Source organism: Sciurus carolinensis, chromosome 3, assembly GCF_902686445.1.
Source record: "Sciurus carolinensis chromosome 3, mSciCar1.2, whole genome shotgun sequence".
Lineage (NCBI taxonomy): Eukaryota > Metazoa > Chordata > Mammalia > Rodentia > Sciuridae > Sciurus > Sciurus carolinensis.
In genome coordinates, this window is record NC_062215.1 from 57,182,604 (window position 1) to 57,201,250 (window position 18,647).

Sequence of the window (18,647 nt, forward strand, 5' to 3'; positions counted from 1 at the left end):
TGCAGGGCTGGTGGGAGCTGTGTCATCTGACTTGCTTTGTGGTAAATGCATACTCCCTAGGGAGGTGAGTGTGGGATGTTGTCCAGGTGCCCTGGTTTTCAGGAAGGAGCACTTTGACTTGTGTCCTTCCAAGATATGTCCACATAATGAGGGGTGGAGCCAGAGAGGCCTGACCTCCAAGCTGTGGTTTTCTCATCTCTACAATGAGGCCGTTAGTTTATGGGAGGAGTTTCTGAGCTCATTAGGTCTCAGGGCCCACATTGCTGGTATTGAGCTTAGTGTAGGGGGATCATATAGAATTTGACATTCCAAACAGGGCCACTTCTGAGAGTGGAAGGAGAAGAGGTATAATATCAGGACTGCGTCCAGCACACCCGGCATTTGGTTACTCCAGCTCTGTGCTTGTGGCCTAGTGCCCCCTAGTGGTGGGACAAGCCCACCACAGGTTCAGGGCACATCTGACACCTAGGGCACATTTGTGTCCTGCAAACCAATGTGCAAAGACTGGACTCAATACTTTCCAGCCATAAAATTCTATAATTCTGTGATCCCAGTTTAATTTTTTATGTATGATACTTAGAATTGAACCCAAGGATGTACCACTGACCCACACCCTCTTTTATTTTTGAGACAGGGTCTTGGTAAATTCTGAGGCTAGCCTCAAACTTGCAATCCTCCTGCTTCAACCTCCCAAGTCACTGGGATTAGAGGGGTGCACCACCACGCCTGGCCCAAATTTAATTTCAAAAGTGGATTTTATGTTATCAATTCCCAACATATGTTCTTGACAGTATCTGTTTTTTACACTTTGGGATAATTGTTGAAACTCTGGAATAGAGTTAAACAAGGTTGGTCTTTTTGCTGGTTATTTTGAAAAGAGAGGTCCTGGAGTGGGGGCACCTCAGACACAGGGATTCATTGAATATGCAACAGAATCCCAAGACTGATAAGCACTCTGCCCTGTGAGGAAGGCAACGGAAATGCAAAATGAAAGCCCTTCTATGCAGGTATCCTGGGGTCTGATCAAGGTTAATGTGGAAGGCCCTTGACCTGGGTGACATTCCAAGGATGCAGGGAAACTGACTAGGTCCGATGTGAGAGGCTGCAGAGGCCAGACTGAGAAGTTTAGATTGTATCCAAGACAATGGGAGCCACAGAAGGACTGTGGACTGCGGGTAGGGAGACCAGGAGAGTGACTGCCATGACAAGGGGGTCCCTACTGAAGCCAAGCTTGGGGAAGTGGGTGAGGGGGGATTGAAAGATTGTGGGATACAAATGGTGGTGTGTGTGAGAGTGTTCCCCTTTGTACATGTTCTGACCCCTGAGGTTCCTCTGGCCCTGGTGTCACCTGAACAGGAAAGAAGGGTATGGTGAAGGGGGCAAAAGCCCAGAGCTCCCTGGTGTTCAAGAAGATGAAGCTGCATCCTGAGTTCCTGCATGCGCCCAGGGCCACCAGGCACGCTCATCCCGCGCCTCCAGAGGCCCACCGCCCTTATGCGACAGCCGCCCCTGCAGGCAGGGGGCTGGGGACTGTGGCCCCTCTCCCGGTCCCCCTCCTCCATCGTGCTGCATGACCTCCACACGTGCACCTCCAGGGACAGGATTGGAATGTGTGTCATCTGGGGTTTGGGGGAGTAGGACTCCCAAGGCACCTTGCTTCTGGTCCTGGCTCTTCCTGGCCTAACCCATCTGTGAGGAAGCCAGGGGCCAGTAGAACCTCAGAAACCCTACCTGGCTGGTTGGCAAGGCCCAGGGCATGGGGCAGGAGACCAAGATGGCAGGCAGAGGCCTGGCTTACTGTAACTCAGAGACCTCCCACTGGGGGCTTTGCAGGCCTGACTCAGCTGCCACATCACGTGGAGTGGTGCACCCAACCCACCTGTATAGTGGTGCCAGAGCTTCTGTCTACTCTGAATGCTGGTATGGAGGCTCTGACATCTTCATTTATGCCTGGACCCCCATGGGGAGAGGCAAATATTGGAGAATTCAAGATTCCTTTTTTGTTTTCTTTTATTTTGTTTTTAACCTGGGGGCCAGGGGAGTGAAGAAGTCACTCGGAACATCTAATGAACTTTCCCACACCTATGGGTACCTCCCAGCATACCCACCATTATTTAGCAGCCAGGCAGCCTGGACTGACCTTCCTGGATTGTTTTGTACTTGGCACATCTGGAAAATGGACTGAATTGAGTCAAGCTCAGAGCAAAGGCCTGAACCAGGAGCAGCATAGCTTGTCTGCCCACCTTGCCTCCTCCCTTTATGGCTTCCCAGAGCCAAGGCTGCAGAAGAGACACCAGAGGTGTCACTGGCCAAGGGCCATGGACTTGCACATGCAGAAATAACTGGAATTCAATCTGATCCTACACTGGCTCACCTGGAACATTCCTACCATGAAGAATAAATGGTCCAAATTGGAGGCCTTGCTAGGTAAGGGATCCTATAGGGGTGTGCATCCTGGCAGGCAGCCCCTGTGCCAACTGCCTCATTCCCAGGACAGTTGTTGGGGCATGCTGTGGATATGCTCTGCTGGAATAGGCTTCATCTTCTCTCTGGGATCTGTGATTGGCTGGCCAGCTTGATGTTTACTGACCAAATGCTCAGAGAGATGGGTTCCTGAAGGGAAATAATGTAGGACTCAGATTCTACCCCTGAAAACATGGTCCACGTAAGGGGTTTCAGCCACTTGCAAGAGGGCTCATTTGGAGAAGGAGAGGGAGGCTGGGCAGGAGGAGGGCCTGCATCCTGCTGCATCTCTGTGCCTGTGGTATATGTCGCGTCTCCACGCACACATGCATGTGCGTGCCCATCTGCTGCACACAGCACACACAATGTCTTGCACCAATACATGCATCTGTAATATAGTTTCTATGTCTATTTAAGGCAAGAAGCAGAATGCAGCCTGTTGCAAATGGGCCCACATTTCTCCCCAGCTCCTCTGCAGTAAGGCAGTCTATGACCCAGGGCTTAAAGAATAATCCAGTACTACCTTTAAGAACACTTTCATAGAGTTAATGGGAGGTGAGTTGAAAGTCAATCACTGATCAACAGATTTTTTAAAGTTTTTATGTTTCTTCACTGGCACCTGGAGGGCCAGGGCTTCAGGAAGCTTCATCTGTTGGACCCACCCTGGGAAAAAGCTCAGAGGGGGCCCTTCATTGCCCCAGCAGAACCTGGAGGGAGTACTCACCTGTTGCTGAGGGTTCGGTTGACATCATTGTTTTTGAATGTAGCACAAGTGATGAATAAACTCCGTAAGAGTATTTTAAAAAGTAACTTCCCAGGAAGTAAGTTAAAAAATAATAAAAGCCCTCTCTTGAGTTAAAAAAAAAAAAAAGAGACTGCATTTTCTGTACCTGGATGTGTTCTTTCTCACCAGCTGGACCAGCAGGCTTGGCTTGCTTTTCTAGAAGGGTCTGAGGCATCCTAAATCCCTGAAACAGAAGAGTTGCGGGAAGTGAGAGGGAGGAAGAGCTGTGAGGAAGGCTGAGGGGTAACCATCTAGGATGCGATTCAGGACCTGGGGTAGATGCTGTGGCCTCCCCTTGCAAAGAATTAGGTGTTCGGGAGCTGGTGAGTTCCTCATGGTGTTTCCTGCCTGTTTCACAGGGATGGAGAAGACCAAGGTCTCATCCAGGTGGGAGCTGCCATAATTTCTCATGGGGCACAGATCCAGCATCCTCCCTGTACCTCCCTAGTTGCTCCTTAGCCTTGGGTACCAGTGCCCTGTCCATAGGAAGGTCCTACCGGCAATGATGATGAGTCACTGCTAAGGTCAGATGGCCTTGAGCCTGAACCCACACTTTACTATTTAATTACTGTGTCACCTTTGACAAGTCATGGAAGGAGCCTCAGTTTCTGTTAAAATGGGTTCTTGTGACAATAAATGAAGTTCTTGCGTTAAACACCTGGCACAGCACTTAACACAAAGTAAGTTCTCAGCAAATGAGACCCTTAAAAGGAAAATGTGGAGGCCATGGGCTCAGCGTGCTGTGCAGGACTGGTGTTTGCACAGCTGTGGGGTTCCAGCTGGGTGATGCTAGAGACAGACCACAGGGCCTGGCACTGAATGCCAGGAAGGAGAATGAGCCAGAGGCTGCCCAGCGTGGCCCTCAGTTTTTCCATCTGAAAAACAAAGACAAGCTGCTCCTGTCTGCTTCCTGGTCATCCTGTGAGGGACTGCACTGATTCCCCTGAAGGGGTGTTGACCACCAGACAAATTCCTCAAACACCAGACCAATATGTGGGTCTCATTCCCACTTATCCCCATCCCTGCTGCCTCTCCATTTTAGCCCCCACATGTCTCACCTCCTCATTGGTCTCCTGATTGGGGCTATCAGCCTTCCAATCCTGGCCCTCACAGTCTGCTGAGCACCTATCTGGCCAGGCCCCAGCCCCTCTCAGGGATTTTTCAGGCTGATTGGTCAGACTTCTGCTGGGTCTGCTCTTCTGACTCAGGCTCCATCCAGAGCAATTGCCCTACCCACGGCTTTTCAGGCCCACCCCTTCCTCGGGGCACTGCCCTTCCCCAATCCCTACCTTTGTCAAAGGTGACCCCACCCTCTAAGGCCTATTTGGCAGTGGGAACTTTAAATTGCTTTTAACAATTGCGGCACTTAACCCCAGCCTGTTTTATTTTTAATTTTGAGACAAGATCTTGCTAAGTTGCTTAGGGCCTTGTTAAGTTGCTGAGGCTGTCCTCAAACTTGCAATCCTCCTGCCTCAGCCTCCCTAGTTGCTCGAATTACAGGTGTACGCCACCATGCCCAGTAATAGTAGGAGCTTTAAAAAGGACCACGGTGCTTAATGTTATTTCCCCTGAGTACAACCGTTCTAAGAGGCACCTTGTAGGGAAACAAGCCCAGAGAGCAGTAACTAGCCCAGTTATTGCCGAAAGTTCAGTCCTTGTCCCTGATGCCAATCCCATAACAAGGACATCGTTTTGAGAAGAGGGAAAAGGTTTATTGCTTTGCTAGCAAAGGAGAAACACAGGGGATTCCTATCCCAAAGACTGTGATTCTGCCCATCAGCAATAGGGGCTTTTAAAGAGGTGACTCAAAGGCAACATGCCATGGGTTCTCTGTTGCAGTTGTAATTCACTTGTTAATTTTGGGAGATAGTCATTTCTGAGATTTCCCGGTACTATCCCCAAAGTCTGGATTACTTTGTTCCTAAAGTGGGTGTGTACTCAGGGATAGATAACTCTGCCTAGGATGGGAAAGAAAGGTAATCCTGCTCCTGGAGGAGCAGAGAGAGAGGAAGAGAAAGATAGATGTCCATTTTAAAAATAAGTTGCAGTGCCAGAGCAGCGTTATATTCAGAGTATAAGTGGACCGCTGTTACACAGTGATATATAGCATGTCAGAGAAGAGCATGTCTCCTGCACACCCACCTCCATCCAGTCCTTCCCACATCAGTTGTCAGGAAACCTGGGAGCCCCATGCATCTGGGAAGACCAGAGACACACACTCTTCCAGACCTGACCACACAGGGGCTGAGCTGGGCAACAGGAGACCCAGCTGAAGGCTTGGGAGGCACTCTACGTAGCTTTGGGCTCCGGATCTCCCACAGACCCTTTGCCTGGTTGACCTCCACCCCAAACTCTCTCAGCCTATATGGCAGTCTTAGCCAGAGGAGTGAAGAGAAGGGTGTTCAGAGCCACCGAGGATTCCAACTTTCCCAAGGGATAGATATTGGGACCCATGTAAATACCCCTCAGGATTTAAGGTCACACCCCACCACACACAGGCAGGCATATTCACACAGCCTCCCTTTGGGCAAACAAGTTGACTTGTCTACTGGGCTGTCTCTCTGGGAAGCCATGCAGTGGGTGGTGCTGGGTTCTGGGGTCTGATGAGGCCCCAGAGTTGACCAGGAATGTCTCGGGTGGAGTTTCCTCCCTCTCACCATGGACAGAGCCCCTGGCCTGCAAGGACTGATTCCCTGTGCTGCTCTGGTCCCTGCAGGACTAGGCCTCTGAGGGCATCCGTGTTCCTGGGTTCCAGTTTCAGTGACATTCCCTCCCCCATACACACACTTATTTGATTCTACCCTCTGAGACCTCAGACACATCTGTTTTTCCAACTAGGATGATAAAGCTTGGGTCCTCTCAATCTCTAGGCGCTGCCTGTCCCCACCCAGGCTATGATAACTGATTTGTCATCAGCCAGTTTTGTGGCTGCTCTCCCCACTGCTTGGGCTCCACCATCTCCAAATCGTCTCCTCCAGGAAGCCTTCCCTGGACCATACCTGGGACATGTGATCTGGTGTCATGACCCGTTTCTCACAAGGCTGAGACCAGTGCTCTGCCCAGAGCCTCACTCATTGTCTGAGGTCTCTTCATAGATGCTTCCTGCCCACTTACTACTCCCTGCTGAAGATCACTAGAAGAGCATCTCAGTTGAATCACAGGAACACAGCCTTCTTTGTGGGGAGTCCAGTTCTTCCTACTTGATCCCCACTAAGCACTTTCTCTGCCTGTTCATGTCTGGTCTTTTCTGGTCCTCTGTATCCTGCTTCTGAACCTACAACACTCAGGTCTTAGTATGAACCACATTTTCTCTTCCCTTTGCTTTCTGAAGGCAGCTGTCCTGTATTCCAGCATAGGATTCTCTATCAGGCGCCCTCTGCCTGGGCTCTGTAACCCATCCCCAGCAGGACTGGTAACTATTTGTCCTAGCCATGGTCCATGTGGTTGATGGATGCTCTCTGTACTCTGACTCCCAGCCCTTTGGTCTCCCAAATACTCATTGCCTTTGCAGAGGTCTACACTGAAAGAATAGAATCAGAGCTCAGAGCAATGGGGAACAGCAATGCGGAAGGCACCTGCTAAACATTTCCTCACTTGGTCTCCCAAGTCCAAGAGTCCAGAAGGGTTCATGCCTAAGTCACTGGAGTTTTCATAGGGAGAGGACACTCCTTGTCCTCAGGTACTCCCTTCTCCTTTAAGGCAATATCCTCCCATCTCCCTGGGAACCCCACCTCAACACTGAGAAAGGGCTACCCTTGCTGTCTGCCTGCTCCCCTCTGTTCCTATTCAGTCTGAAGCATAAGATTTTAGCCTGGCAATGTGCTACAATCTCCTGGGGAGTGTTTTAAAAGTCCTGAGGCATGGAGGTATCCCTCAGATACTGATCCAAATGGTCTAGGCTACAGTCTGGGTATCAGTTTTTTAAATTTTTATATTTTGGTACCAGGGATTGAATCCAGGGCAGTTAACCACTGAACCACATCCCCAGCCCTTTTTATTGTGAGATAGGGTCTTACTAAATTGCTTAGGACCTTGCTAAGTTGCTGAGGCTGGTTTTGAACTTGTGATCTTCCTGCCTGAGCCTCCTAAGCTTCTGGTATTACAGGTGTGTACTACCATGCCTGGCTCTGACCCCCAGCCTTTTGGTCTCTCAAACACTCATGGCCTTTGCAGAAGTGTACACTGAAAGAGTAGTGTTTTTTAATGAATGAATTTTACTTCTTTTTCCAAGGAGTTTTAGGTTTATAGAAAAATTGAGCAGACAATTCACAATAGACAGACTGTGGAACCAACCTAGATGTCCTTCGATTGATGACTGGATAAAGAAACTGTGGTATATATATACAATGGAATATTACTCAGCTATAAAGAATAATAAAATTATGGCATTTGCAGGCAAATGGATGAAACTGGAGAATATCATGCTAAGTGAGATAAGCCAATCTCAAAAATCCAAAAGGCAAATGATCTCACTGATAAGCAGATGATGACACATAATGGGGGGGTGGGAGGGGGGCAAGAATGGAGGAAGGAGGGACTGTATAGAGGGAATAGAGGGGTGGGAAGGGTGGGGGGGAAGGAAAAAAATAACAGAATGAATCAAACATCATTACCCTAAGTAAATGTATGATTGATTACGCAAATGGTATGCTGTGACTCCATGTACAAACAGAAACAACATGTATCCCATTTGTTTACAATAAAAATAAATTAAAATAAAAAAAGAAAAAAAAAAGAAAAATTGAGCAGAAAGTAAAGACTGTCCCTATATATCCCCAACTTCTACCTCCTGCCCTCTAGTTTCCCCTATTATTACCATCTTGCATTGGTTGATTAACCAATACTGATATGTTATTGTTGTGAAAGTTCACAGTTCACATTAGGATACACACTTGGTGTTATAACTTCTATGGATATTAACAAATGTATAAGGACATGTGTCTACCATTATAGTATCATAGAGAATAGTTTCCCTGCTCTAAAAACCCTGTGCTCCATCTATTCATCCCTTCCTGTTGCTCCCACCCACAACCACTGATCTATTTACTGTCTCCATAGATTTGCCATTTCCAGAATGTCACAGAGTTGGAATCATACCATACGTAACCTTTATGGCATCCCCAGGTAATTTTAAAGAACAGCAGAGTTGACATGAGTAGCTCTGATTTGAATTTGGTAAAGGGGGCGGTGGTAGATCTGGTGTTCTATGTGTCTAAATTTAGTGTGGGCAAAGACCTCATTTCCTTTTGCTCAGTCCATCTGTCCAAGATTGTCCAGGGCTCTATGTAACACTGAACTAAACCAACACAGTTCCTGCTCTCAAGTCTCTCCTGACCCATCTCAGAAGTCAGACACTATAATCAAGTTGCCATGCATGTGCACAGATGATTTTGAACTGATTCAAGCACTGTATAGAAAATGCTCATAGTGGTCTCTTTGAGAGCAAATGGGGATACTCCACAGAGGAAAAAATCCAGTTGAGATCTAAAGTTGAGGAACAATTAACTAGGCTAAGGGAGGGGAAGGCAGGGAAAAAGTCCCCAACAGAGAGACCACCAGTTAGTGCAAGGGCCCTGTTGTAGGAGTGAGTGTGGTGCTTTGTAAGAACTGAAGTGGTGGTGCAGGCAATGAGGAGAGAGTAGTGCAAGATGAAGCTGGATGCGAGCTGGGTAATGTGTGTTGAAATGATCATTGGCTACCATGTAGAAAACACGAGTGGAAGAAACAGAAAAATAGAGATCAGTGAGCAGGCCACTGTAGTGTTCACACAAGAGATGGTGTAAGGGTGAACATGATGCATGGAAACTGAGGTGGATGGAAACTGAGGGGTGGTAGCTGAGGGGATGGAAAGAAGCACATGGACATGAGGGACATGCACAAGGCCAGACTGACAAGACTGTGTGGCCTGGCTGTGGGGACTGGAATGGAAAGGGTCAAGGGAGGCTCCTAGCTTCCAGGTTGGCCCACCTGGATTGACTGTTGTGCTATCAGGGAGGTAAGGAACCCAGGAATGGACCTAGCAAGTGGAATCTGAGGTGCCTTGAGACATTCAAGAGTCCAGGAGGCAGCTGTCAGGTGGGCTGGAGCTCAGAGGAGAGGTGAGAACTGGAAATGGAGACCTGGGGTTCCTCAGGGTATGGATAGCAGTGGAGCTGGAAGCCATGTATTGATGAGAGAGCTTAGGGAGTGGGCATGGGGTGAGAAGAAAGAGGGCCTAGGGCTGAGCCATCCATGATAGACTGTCCCTGCTGGGGGAGAAGAAACTGCAAAGGCACTGGGACAGGAGCAATTGAGGAGGTCAAAGAACCAAGTGCAGCATTATTACAGAAGGATGCACATGGTTTCAAAAACTAGTGAGTGGCCAGTGGCATCCATGGTGCTGAGCAATTAAGAGAAGTGAAGCAATACAGAAAGTGAGGGAAGAGTCTTTGCAAGAATTTAGTCATGTAGCAGTGGAGGCATGGACACAGCTCCCTCACTGGGGCCATCAGCTTCATGACCTTTTCGTTTCCTGTGGAAACTCTTTCTTACTTACTGACCTTCTTATGTCATAAGGATAAAAGTGAACTGGAGGGTGTGGGGGTAAGGAGGTTGTGTAGGCCTGATTTAAAACTGTGTTGACGAGCATCTCTGCTTAATCGGCTGGGCTTCACTTCAGGGGACCATTTAGCAGCTCTCAAGCAGCATCTAATTTCAACTTGGGAGCTTATATTACCTCATATTTATTTATTTATATATTTTTATGGTACTGCCTTCCTCTAATGGACACTGGTCTCCTCAAACCCACCAATGGTCAACAACTCTCTAGACCCAAGCCAAATTTCATTGTGAACTTGTGTTTGTATTTGATGATTCTTTCTTAAAACTCTCTCCCCAAGCAGTCCCAATGATCCACTCTCCTGGTTTCCAGTGTAATGGTGGAGCCTCTGACCTTTACCCAAAGTTGGCCACCCCAAGCACAAACTTCCTTTGAAATATTCCTTAAAATTGCATTCTATGCATTCAGTCCAATTTTGTAACTATTTTGTGCCCTTTTCTTTTTTTTTTTTTTCTTTTTTTTTTTTTTGGGGTGCTGGGGATCGAACTCAGGGCCTTGTGCTTACAAGGCAAGCACTCTACCAACTGAGCTATCTCCCCAGCCCTGAGCTATCTCCCCAGCCCATTTTGTGCCCTTTTCATCAAGCAAAATCAGCTTTCTAAAAAGTTCCATCTTGAGCCTGACATGGTGGTGCATGCCTATAATCCCAGGGGCTGAGGAGGCTGAGGCAGGAGGATCGCAAGTCCAAAGTCAGTCTCAGCAACTCAGTGGGACCCTGTCTCAAAGTAAAAAATAAAAAGAACTGGAGATGTGGCTCAGTGTTAAAGCACCCCTGGGTTCAATTCCTGGTACCAAAAAAAAAAAAAAAAAAGGTTCCATCTTGTGTTTGTCCTGTGGGTTAACCTCAACTTAAGAAAAACTATGATGTTCTGTACCACTTTGTTAGATCCTGTATCTACATAATTATCTCCTTTAACTTTCTCAACCTCATCTGAAGGTAAAATGGCTCCACTTTACTGATGAAGGATCTGAGGATTGAAGAGTTAAGTGGCTTGCCCAAGGTCATACATATTTTGTCTGACTCTGATCATGTTCTTCCTTGGTTTGCAGTTATTTGTCTCTCCATAAGTAGAGCTGGTAGGGCTTCAGAGACCCTAAGGTCCCATGTACCTTTTCCTCAAATGGGAATACAGACTCAGAAAGGGGCTAGAACTAGCCTAAGGTTACACAGGGAAGAAGACACAAAATCAAGACTCAAAGCCAAACCTGACGAGGGGCACCTTCTGGAAGCCTAGACATGCCCTCTTTCTCAACTAGGCTGTTATTAGAAACATCTGTTGGGAAATCATTACTCACAGGTCTCTGAAGGATGGAGCCCTCAGGAATCAGGAAATTGAAGTCCACACTTTGGCTTTTGGGCAGGTCACTACCCTCTTGGAGCCTCAAAATTTTTTTTTGTACCAGGTATTGAACCCCAGCGCTTTTAATCACGGAGCCACACCCCCAGCCCTTTTTATATTTTATTTTGAGACACGGTTTCACTAAGTTACTTAGGGCCTTGCCAAGTTGCTGAGGCTGGCTTTGAACTCCCTATCCTCCTGCCTTGGCCTTCAGAGTCACTGGGACTATACAGGCATGTGCCACCATGCCTGGCGTTCAATTTCTTTTTAATATATAAAATGGAAGACCTGAAAAAGACAAGGGTTTACAAGGCAGTTAACTTTGTAAACCTACAGCCTACTGAGAGGTGATAGAAAAAAGCTCATTCTGGGATCTTGGTGTTAGACTTCCTAGGCTGGGATCCAGGTTTTCTCTTAGAGAGCCTGCATCTTGGATAAATTTCTATGCCTCAGTTTCCTCATAAATAAAATGGAAGTAATAATAAGACTTAATTCATAAGATTGTTGTAAGGGTTCAAGCACTTGGAAACGTCTGGCACACAGTGATCATCTGTAGTTAGTTTTTAGGTCAGGTTTATTCCTTTAGTGCACAGCTATTTTGTAACTTCAGACTACACCGGTCTCCTTCAAGCCCCGCCCCCATCCTTACACGGTCCGACCTTCTCCTCACCAGGTCCCGCTCCAAGCCATTCCGGTTCCCTCCGGCCACCGGGGGGCGGCGGCGCTAAGGGCTCCTTTCTGGCAGAAGCAGGCGACGCTCTAGGGTTACGACCGCACTTCTCGGTGGCCAGTGGCGGCGGCGCTCTAGTCGGCGGGTGTGCGGGGCGGATTGTCAGTGGTGCGGCCGGCAGGCAGTGATGGCGGCCGTACGCGGCCTGCGAGTGTCTGTGAAGGCGGAGGCCCCGGCGGGGCCGGCCTTGGGGCTCCCTTCGCCTGAGGCGGATTCCGGTTTGGAGCGCGGCGAGCCAGAGCCCATGGAGGTGGAGGAGGGCGAGCTGGAGATCGTGCCGGTGCGGCGCTCGCTAAAGGAACTGATCCCGGTAAAGGCGGGGGGTGGGGGGCGAGGAGGAGATCGCGGAGCTAGTGCCCCGCGCCGGAGGGGGCCGGAAGGGGAGGTGGCCAGCGCGCCAGCCGGGGGAAGTCAGGGGAGGCGGAGAGGGGCACGAGCGCCTGGGGGCGGGGGGTCGGGCTTGAGGAGAGACCCTTAGCAAGAGAGAGGACGCCGGGGCGCCCGGAAATGGGTGTTGAGAGGGCTGGAGGAGGTTGGGGAGAGCGGTGAGAGAGTTGAGGATGTCCCCTTCGCTGCCCCTCGGAGCCAGGCTGTGCTTGGGAGTGAATGAGGAGAGGCTGGGGTCGAGATAAAGGAGGAGTCCCAGGCGGGAACCCAACCAGGAGCGACCCAGAGGGAACTGTGAGGTGGCGCCGGCATCCAGATCTCCCTGTGGGTCGTGCTCCGGTGGAGTTGGTGTCTGTTAAACATGGCATTCGCTCCTTTTCTTGTGAGGACTGAGCTTGTCAGCAGCAAACACTGTGTTGCTGTTGTGACTTGAGGGTCTTTTTGCCCCCGCGCACCTCCGCTGCCGTGTAGCACCTCCACCGTGGCCTCAGCATCTGACGTGCAATGAAATCAAACGATCAGGGACCAGCATTTGCCCTTGGTCTCTTTTACCACAGCGGGGATGGTGAGTGGTGTTTGTGGTTTGGTAGTCATATGTCTAGTTCTTAGATCTGGTCTCAAGTCTGGATGGCTTAGTTGCACACATAACATGAACTATTTTTTTTTTTTTAACTACATGTCAGCAAGTCTTGCTTTTAAACTGAAGTTATGGGGAAAGGCTAAGGTAGGATAACTAGTGATGGCAAACAATAATGACCATGGTAAGAACATAATGGCTTTTGACAGTTACCACATTAAATCAATTAAAAATAACTGCACTTGTTGGGTAGATAATATCATTCCTTCATTCTCTTCAACTTGTATGTATTGCAACCCCCACCATATGCCAGGCATAGTCTCATGTGGTAGATCAAGATCAGACTTCTAGTAGGTTCATATGCACATAAATGATTTCCATTAGTGTTAATGCTATGAAGAAAATAAAATATGTTAATGGAATAGAAAGTATGGGGCCAGGAGGATGTGCAGAACATGAAGCAGAATGTGATAGGATGGTTAGGGAAGCCCACTGTGACAGTGACATGCATTTAAGCTGAACCGTGAATGACATAAAGGGTCCAATCATGTGCACAGTGGAAGTGAGCATCCCCAGTAGGGGCAACGGTAAGCACAAAGGTTCTGAGATGGGCACAAGATTGTTTTCTTGGGGAAATGTTAAGTTCTGTAGCACAAAAGAAAGAGCAGAAAAAGAGGTCTGGAAGATAGGCAGATATGGAGAAAACCAAGGCCCAGAGATGTCCAATAAATTGTACAGTGTAATGTAATTAGCAAATGTCACAGTTGAGACTTAACCCCATCTTTTCATTGCACTGTGTACTGTTTTCCCAGGAGTTTTAAGTGAGGCTATGCTTCTGCATTTTGGTGGAGGCTTGTGCTCCCTCTGGTGGCCTAGTATGGGAAATTTGTCCAATCTCAGGGTGAGGAGAGTATGACTGCCTCATCTTTAACATTTTTCACAAAAGCCTTTAGATTTACACTTACATTCGTACTTTCAATTGTTGAAGTTACTTAAGATTTTGAACAGGTTCTGATCTAGAAAAACTTCTTGTTAGAGTGGTTGATTACTACTATGGAGTCAGAGCATTGGCTTCTTAATAAGGGGTTGTCAGGGTTTGGAGAAAGGTTGCTGAAAAGAATGACTATTTGAAAAGAAGCAGTTGTTAGGCTGCCTTTTATCATGGATTTTCCCTTGCTTTCTGTCAGAATTTCTCACCTCACCCTTCCTCTTTGTGTTAGGACACAAGCAGAAGATATGAAAATAAGGCTGGTAGCTTCATCACTGGAATTGATGTTACCTCCAAGGTGAGACAGACCATGATTTATTTATTCAGTTTGACAAGTGGATGAGCTTAATGAACTTATTTCCTAGGACATTTGCAGAACAGTAAATATTCTTTTCTCCTTTTTTTCTTTTGTTGCTGGATTAAATTTTTAAATTTCTTGTTATGCAACAATGTCTTCATGTATCCTGAAAACATTCAGGCAATGTTTGTGTATTCTTGCATCCACAAAAAGATAAAATCACTATATCTAGATGTCTGTGCTTAACCATGTCCAAGAAATCGTTCTACACTAGGATTTATTGTTTTATTTTTGTGAGGATGGGGAATCACCATTTTTAATGCTATGTCCATTCTGATAAAATGTGTTTTGTTTTTACTTTAAATAAAACAAAACATGAAAAGCACCTACCACATAATAGGCCCTTAGTAAATGTCTTTATTCCTCACTGGTTGCAGACTTATAAAAATAGTTTCCTGATTGTGTATTTGTCCGAACTTTGAAGGCTAAATCAGCTGAGTTATTCTCAGTACTTGAGAATATTGCCTTTTATCTAGTGATTGCTGTTACCATAGTACTACCTTCATTATAACACCTCAGAGTGAAACCTTATTTTCCTTATTATAAACAGTCAATACATATTTGTTGCTTTAATCTAGTTTAGACATTTGTAAAATTTAAATATGTCCAATTAAGTTTAGAGCAGAATTTTGAATTATAATTCTGAATAATAGTACTTATTGCTACATTGAATGCCTAAAAGCAAGAATGAAAATAAATGTACTTATCTTTTTATAGTTTAGTTATGTCTCAGTCTGTCTCAGATTACTTAAAGACCAAAAGAAAGAACTGATCATTTTCTAGACAGACAAAATAGAATGAAGTGAAGGGCTGGAATTAAAACTAAGTGGTAGAGTGCTTACCTAACACAGCACCACCCCAAAAATAATAAAATAAAGTGAATGTGTTTTCTTACTGTGCTTGAGAAAGAAGCAGACTGCTCTTAATCCTACATCATTTGCCATTGTATGGAATAGGTATATTGGGGAAAGGGTGGTAGACTCAGAGTTAGTACTTAAATTGTTACTAAAGGAAAGTAGATTGTTGTTTGTAATAGGAAGACTTCAGTGAAAAGAATTAGCATAACTATTGGGAAATCACAGAATGTTGCTGCTTTACCAATCCCCACAAACTTTCTATTGTCAGACCTTCAATTAGTGTGGCAAAGTCAATATACAATTAATGAAGGGTTCCCAAGAGCCAGCCACAGTTAGACTTGTATTATTTATTTTAGCTCTTTTTTTTTTTGGTGCTGGGGATCGAACCCAGGGCCTTGTGCATGCAAGGCAAGCACTCTACCGACTGAGCTATCTCCCCAGCCCCTATTTTAGCTCTTTTAAGACACTCACAAAGCTGATTATTTTTTCAGTAAAGAGTACTTCTTGTGTCACTTAAAAATGAAAACAAGCAATTCTTGTACACAAAGCTGGAATAGAGGAGAGAGTTTGCTTCAGTGTTATTTTTAAACAGGAAGTTCGCTTTAAGGAGTGGACTGTTCAGGCAGACATAATGTGAAAGATTATGTGATAGGTGTGATTACTGTGCCCACATAAAATGTGAAGTGGTGGCAGGGAGGGCTCTTAAAAGTAGCATTGGAATTAGAAGGCCTGCCTCCTTAGTGAGCAGAAGTATCTCCAGCAAATTTTTCTTTTTACTTTTTTGTGTCTCAATTTTTGCACCTGGAAAACTGAAATGTTGAGATTGCTTAATTGTAATTTGTTCGTATGATTACCAATAATAGATGGAATGTCAGAAAACTTCATAGACAAATAGTCACTGAATTCCTGCTATGCCCCAGGCATAATAATAGACTGTGATAGGATGGAAATGATTATAACAGTATTACTATATGCCCTCTAAATTCAAATATCTAATTCTTTGCAAAACTCATTCAATGTGCAGTGTTGCTTATTTCTTCTTATTAATTTTAGGATTTTCATTGATGCTTCATGTTGTATTTTTGATTTAACTTTGTTTCTATGCTTTACATCTTTTGATTTTTCTAGGAAGCCATTGAAAAGAAAGAACAGCGAGCTAAGCGCTTTCATTTTCGATCAGAAGTAAATCTTGCCCAAAGAAATGTAGCCTTGGACCGAGACATGATGAAGAAAGGTACAAGGTGTTTTGGGGGGAATTGTTCCACATTCCTTTAGAGAGTGACTTTTCCCTGCCATTGCCTCTTGCTCTGGCTTTGTCTTGCATGTCCTGTCCTCATCCAAGTACTCCTAATGGAAGGAAGTTGTGAAGTCCCCCATTCTAAAGTTACCTGTTAAAAATTGAGATGCTTGGGCTGGGGAGATAGCTCAGCTGGTAGAGTGCTTGCCTCGCAAGCCCAAGGCCCTGAGTTCGATCCCCAGTACCGCAAAAAAAAAAAAAAAAAAAAAAAATTGAGATGCTGTCAGCTATGTCTCAGATGTTAGAGTTGGAAAAAGATTATCTTTCCTGAGGAGGCTCAGAGAAAGAACAATTAAATGCAGAGATGAGATGAGAACCTGTGCTTCTATGGACCATCACTCATTTTCTGCTTTTATCATAGAGGTGTTAACTTTTCTTTCCTTTTAAATGTAGTGGAAATGTATCACAGTGAGTCCTTTTTAGGGGAATTGGAGCAATTTAGGGACTGGTGGGAGAAAGTTATTAATACTTTCATTGATAATAAACACACATTTGGGTATTTTGCCCTCTAGAACTCACCTCAAATCTGCCCAGTCTTACCAAAGTCATTTAGAAATACAAGGAAAAATTATTCCTTTTAAGTGAGTCTACATCATTATTTATTATTCTATTCTAATATAAAGTGGAATGCAAAAGGTCTCACTCTGTTGAGTGTTTGTGTGTTTATAGAGGGCTCCATAGGCAGCTCTCTGGGTTCCTATTGAAGGTCTGTGCTGTACTGTGTAAGTTTCTCCAGCCTTGTGCTATTGATGAAAGTAAAAGCCTAGTAAACATATTGAATGAATGTAAGGAATAACTACTATTCTTTGTTGGGAATTTGCTTTCTTACCATATTTATTATTTACATCTTCTTATTTGTTTCTCACAGCAACCCTATGAGGAATATCTTTTATTTTATTTTATTTTTTGATACTGGGGATTGAACCCAGGAATACTTTACCACATTGAGATATATCCCCTGCCTTTTTGATTTTTTATTTTGATATAGGGTCTTGCTAAGTTGCTTAGGGCCTCGCTAAGTTGCTAAGACTGGCTTTGAAGTTGCATTCCTCCTGCGTCAACCTCCTGAGTTGCTAGGATTATAGGTGTGTGCCACCGCATAACCAAGGAGATATATGTCTTTATCACTGTTTTACAAGGGAGGAAAGAAGTTCTAGCAGTTTAATAAATTGCCCAGGGTTATGCAGTTAATAAAAGTAGAGTCAGGATTCCAAACCAGGTTTATCTGACTCTAAAGCCTTGCTCTTAACCCCTTTACTCTGTTGCTGACATCATATGATAGGATATCATAGTCCCAGACTGTGTTGCTCCTTAGTCTTAGAGAGCAGAGAAGTTTGACCACAGAGCTTAATTTTGGGAGCAGCTTTATTCTTTTTCCCATATTGTGAGTCCATGTCAGGAATGTGACCTTGCTTTCCTTGCAGGCTGCAGTTCCAGGCATCTGCTTGAGTGGATTTCCGTTTCAGGAAAAGTCCTATGCACGTCAGGGACAGCTGTGCAGCTTGGCATTTGTGTGCCTGCACAATCCTGGTTGAGCACACTTTTGAGTTTTCTCTTACAGCTCAACCCATAGCATCATCATACCTGTTGGTGTTTAGCTCTGGGCTCTCATATTGTCCATGCCTTTCACTGTCTTCATTTGCCCTTCCTTGCCCCATGCCTCATCTGATTCAGATGTCACTTCCTCCACAAAGCATCCCTAATCACACAGAATTTTTTCCCCCACTTCTGATGGAGCTCTTTAGGGTGGCAAACCCTCCTGGAATCTGGTTCCTTTGTGATGGGCAAGTTATTGAACCTTTTTAGTCTCAGTTTCCTTGTCTGTAAAGTGGGAATAGGATACCTATCTTAATAGGATCTCTTTTGGCATCATTTTCACTTAAAAGTATTTTTTGTTTGTTTGTTTGTTTTTGGAAAAGCAGTCCTGATCTCATGATTTTGAAGATATTTCGAAAAAAGGCAATAGGCCTGCCTGGAATGTCATCTGGGGAAGGTTATTCATTTTAGGACACAATGCTAAAAATGTGTCTTAGGCCAAATGACCTGAGAGTGTTCCTGAACCCTGGGCAACCCTTTTGCCATCCCGTATTGATTTAAGTTAGAATTATGAGTGGGTGGAGTTAGATAAATCCTTAGGATAGTCATTGCTTTTATATTTTCCTGGATAGTTTTAATATGCAGCCAGGATTGAGAATTTCTGGTTTCGTGGTTTTGAGCAGGGGCTCTGAAGCCCAACTGCCTGAATTCATACCCTGACCTATTACTTTT

General features: G+C 45.5%; 2 protein-coding genes and 1 long non-coding RNA gene across 10 annotated transcripts in view; 2 read left to right on the forward strand and 1 right to left on the reverse strand.

Annotated features, from left to right (window-relative positions):
- Nucleotides 1-5,045, forward strand: part of Camkk1 (calcium/calmodulin dependent protein kinase kinase 1) — a 27,889-nt gene extending 22,844 nt beyond the window's left edge. For 2 of the 3 annotated variants that reach the window (XM_047543288.1, XM_047543287.1), the window contains one exon: nucleotides 1,357-4,632. In XM_047543288.1, the coding sequence (XP_047399244.1) occupies nucleotides 1,357-1,429 (73 nt within the window). In that variant the 3' untranslated portion in view covers nucleotides 1,430-4,632. Of the gene's footprint in view, nucleotides 1-1,356 lie in introns of all 3 variants that reach the window. The other variant, XM_047543289.1, reaches the window with a different exon arrangement.
- Nucleotides 1-12,227, reverse strand: part of LOC124979086 (uncharacterized) — a 15,291-nt gene extending 3,064 nt beyond the window's left edge. Inside the window, exons 1-2 of the long non-coding RNA XR_007107631.1 lie at nucleotides 11,856-12,227; nucleotides 3,354-3,431 (exon numbers count right to left, since the gene is read on the reverse strand). This is a non-coding gene — a long non-coding RNA (uncharacterized LOC124979086). The remainder of the gene's footprint in view (nucleotides 1-3,353; nucleotides 3,432-11,855) is intronic.
- The window catches only part of Ncbp3 (nuclear cap binding subunit 3), a 49,422-nt gene continuing 42,783 nt past the window's right edge, over nucleotides 12,009-18,647 (forward strand). For 5 of the 6 annotated variants that reach the window (XR_007107630.1, XR_007107628.1, XR_007107629.1 and 2 more), the window contains exons 1-3: nucleotides 12,009-12,225; nucleotides 14,100-14,165; nucleotides 16,211-16,316. Coding sequence is in view for 2 of the 6 variants with exons in the window: in XM_047543285.1 (XP_047399241.1) it covers nucleotides 12,043-12,225; nucleotides 14,100-14,165; nucleotides 16,211-16,316 (355 nt within the window). In the remaining 4 variants the exon portion in view is untranslated. Of the gene's footprint in view, nucleotides 12,226-12,502; nucleotides 12,868-14,099; nucleotides 14,166-16,210; nucleotides 16,317-18,647 lie in introns of those variants that run through there. The other variant, XM_047543286.1, reaches the window with a different exon arrangement.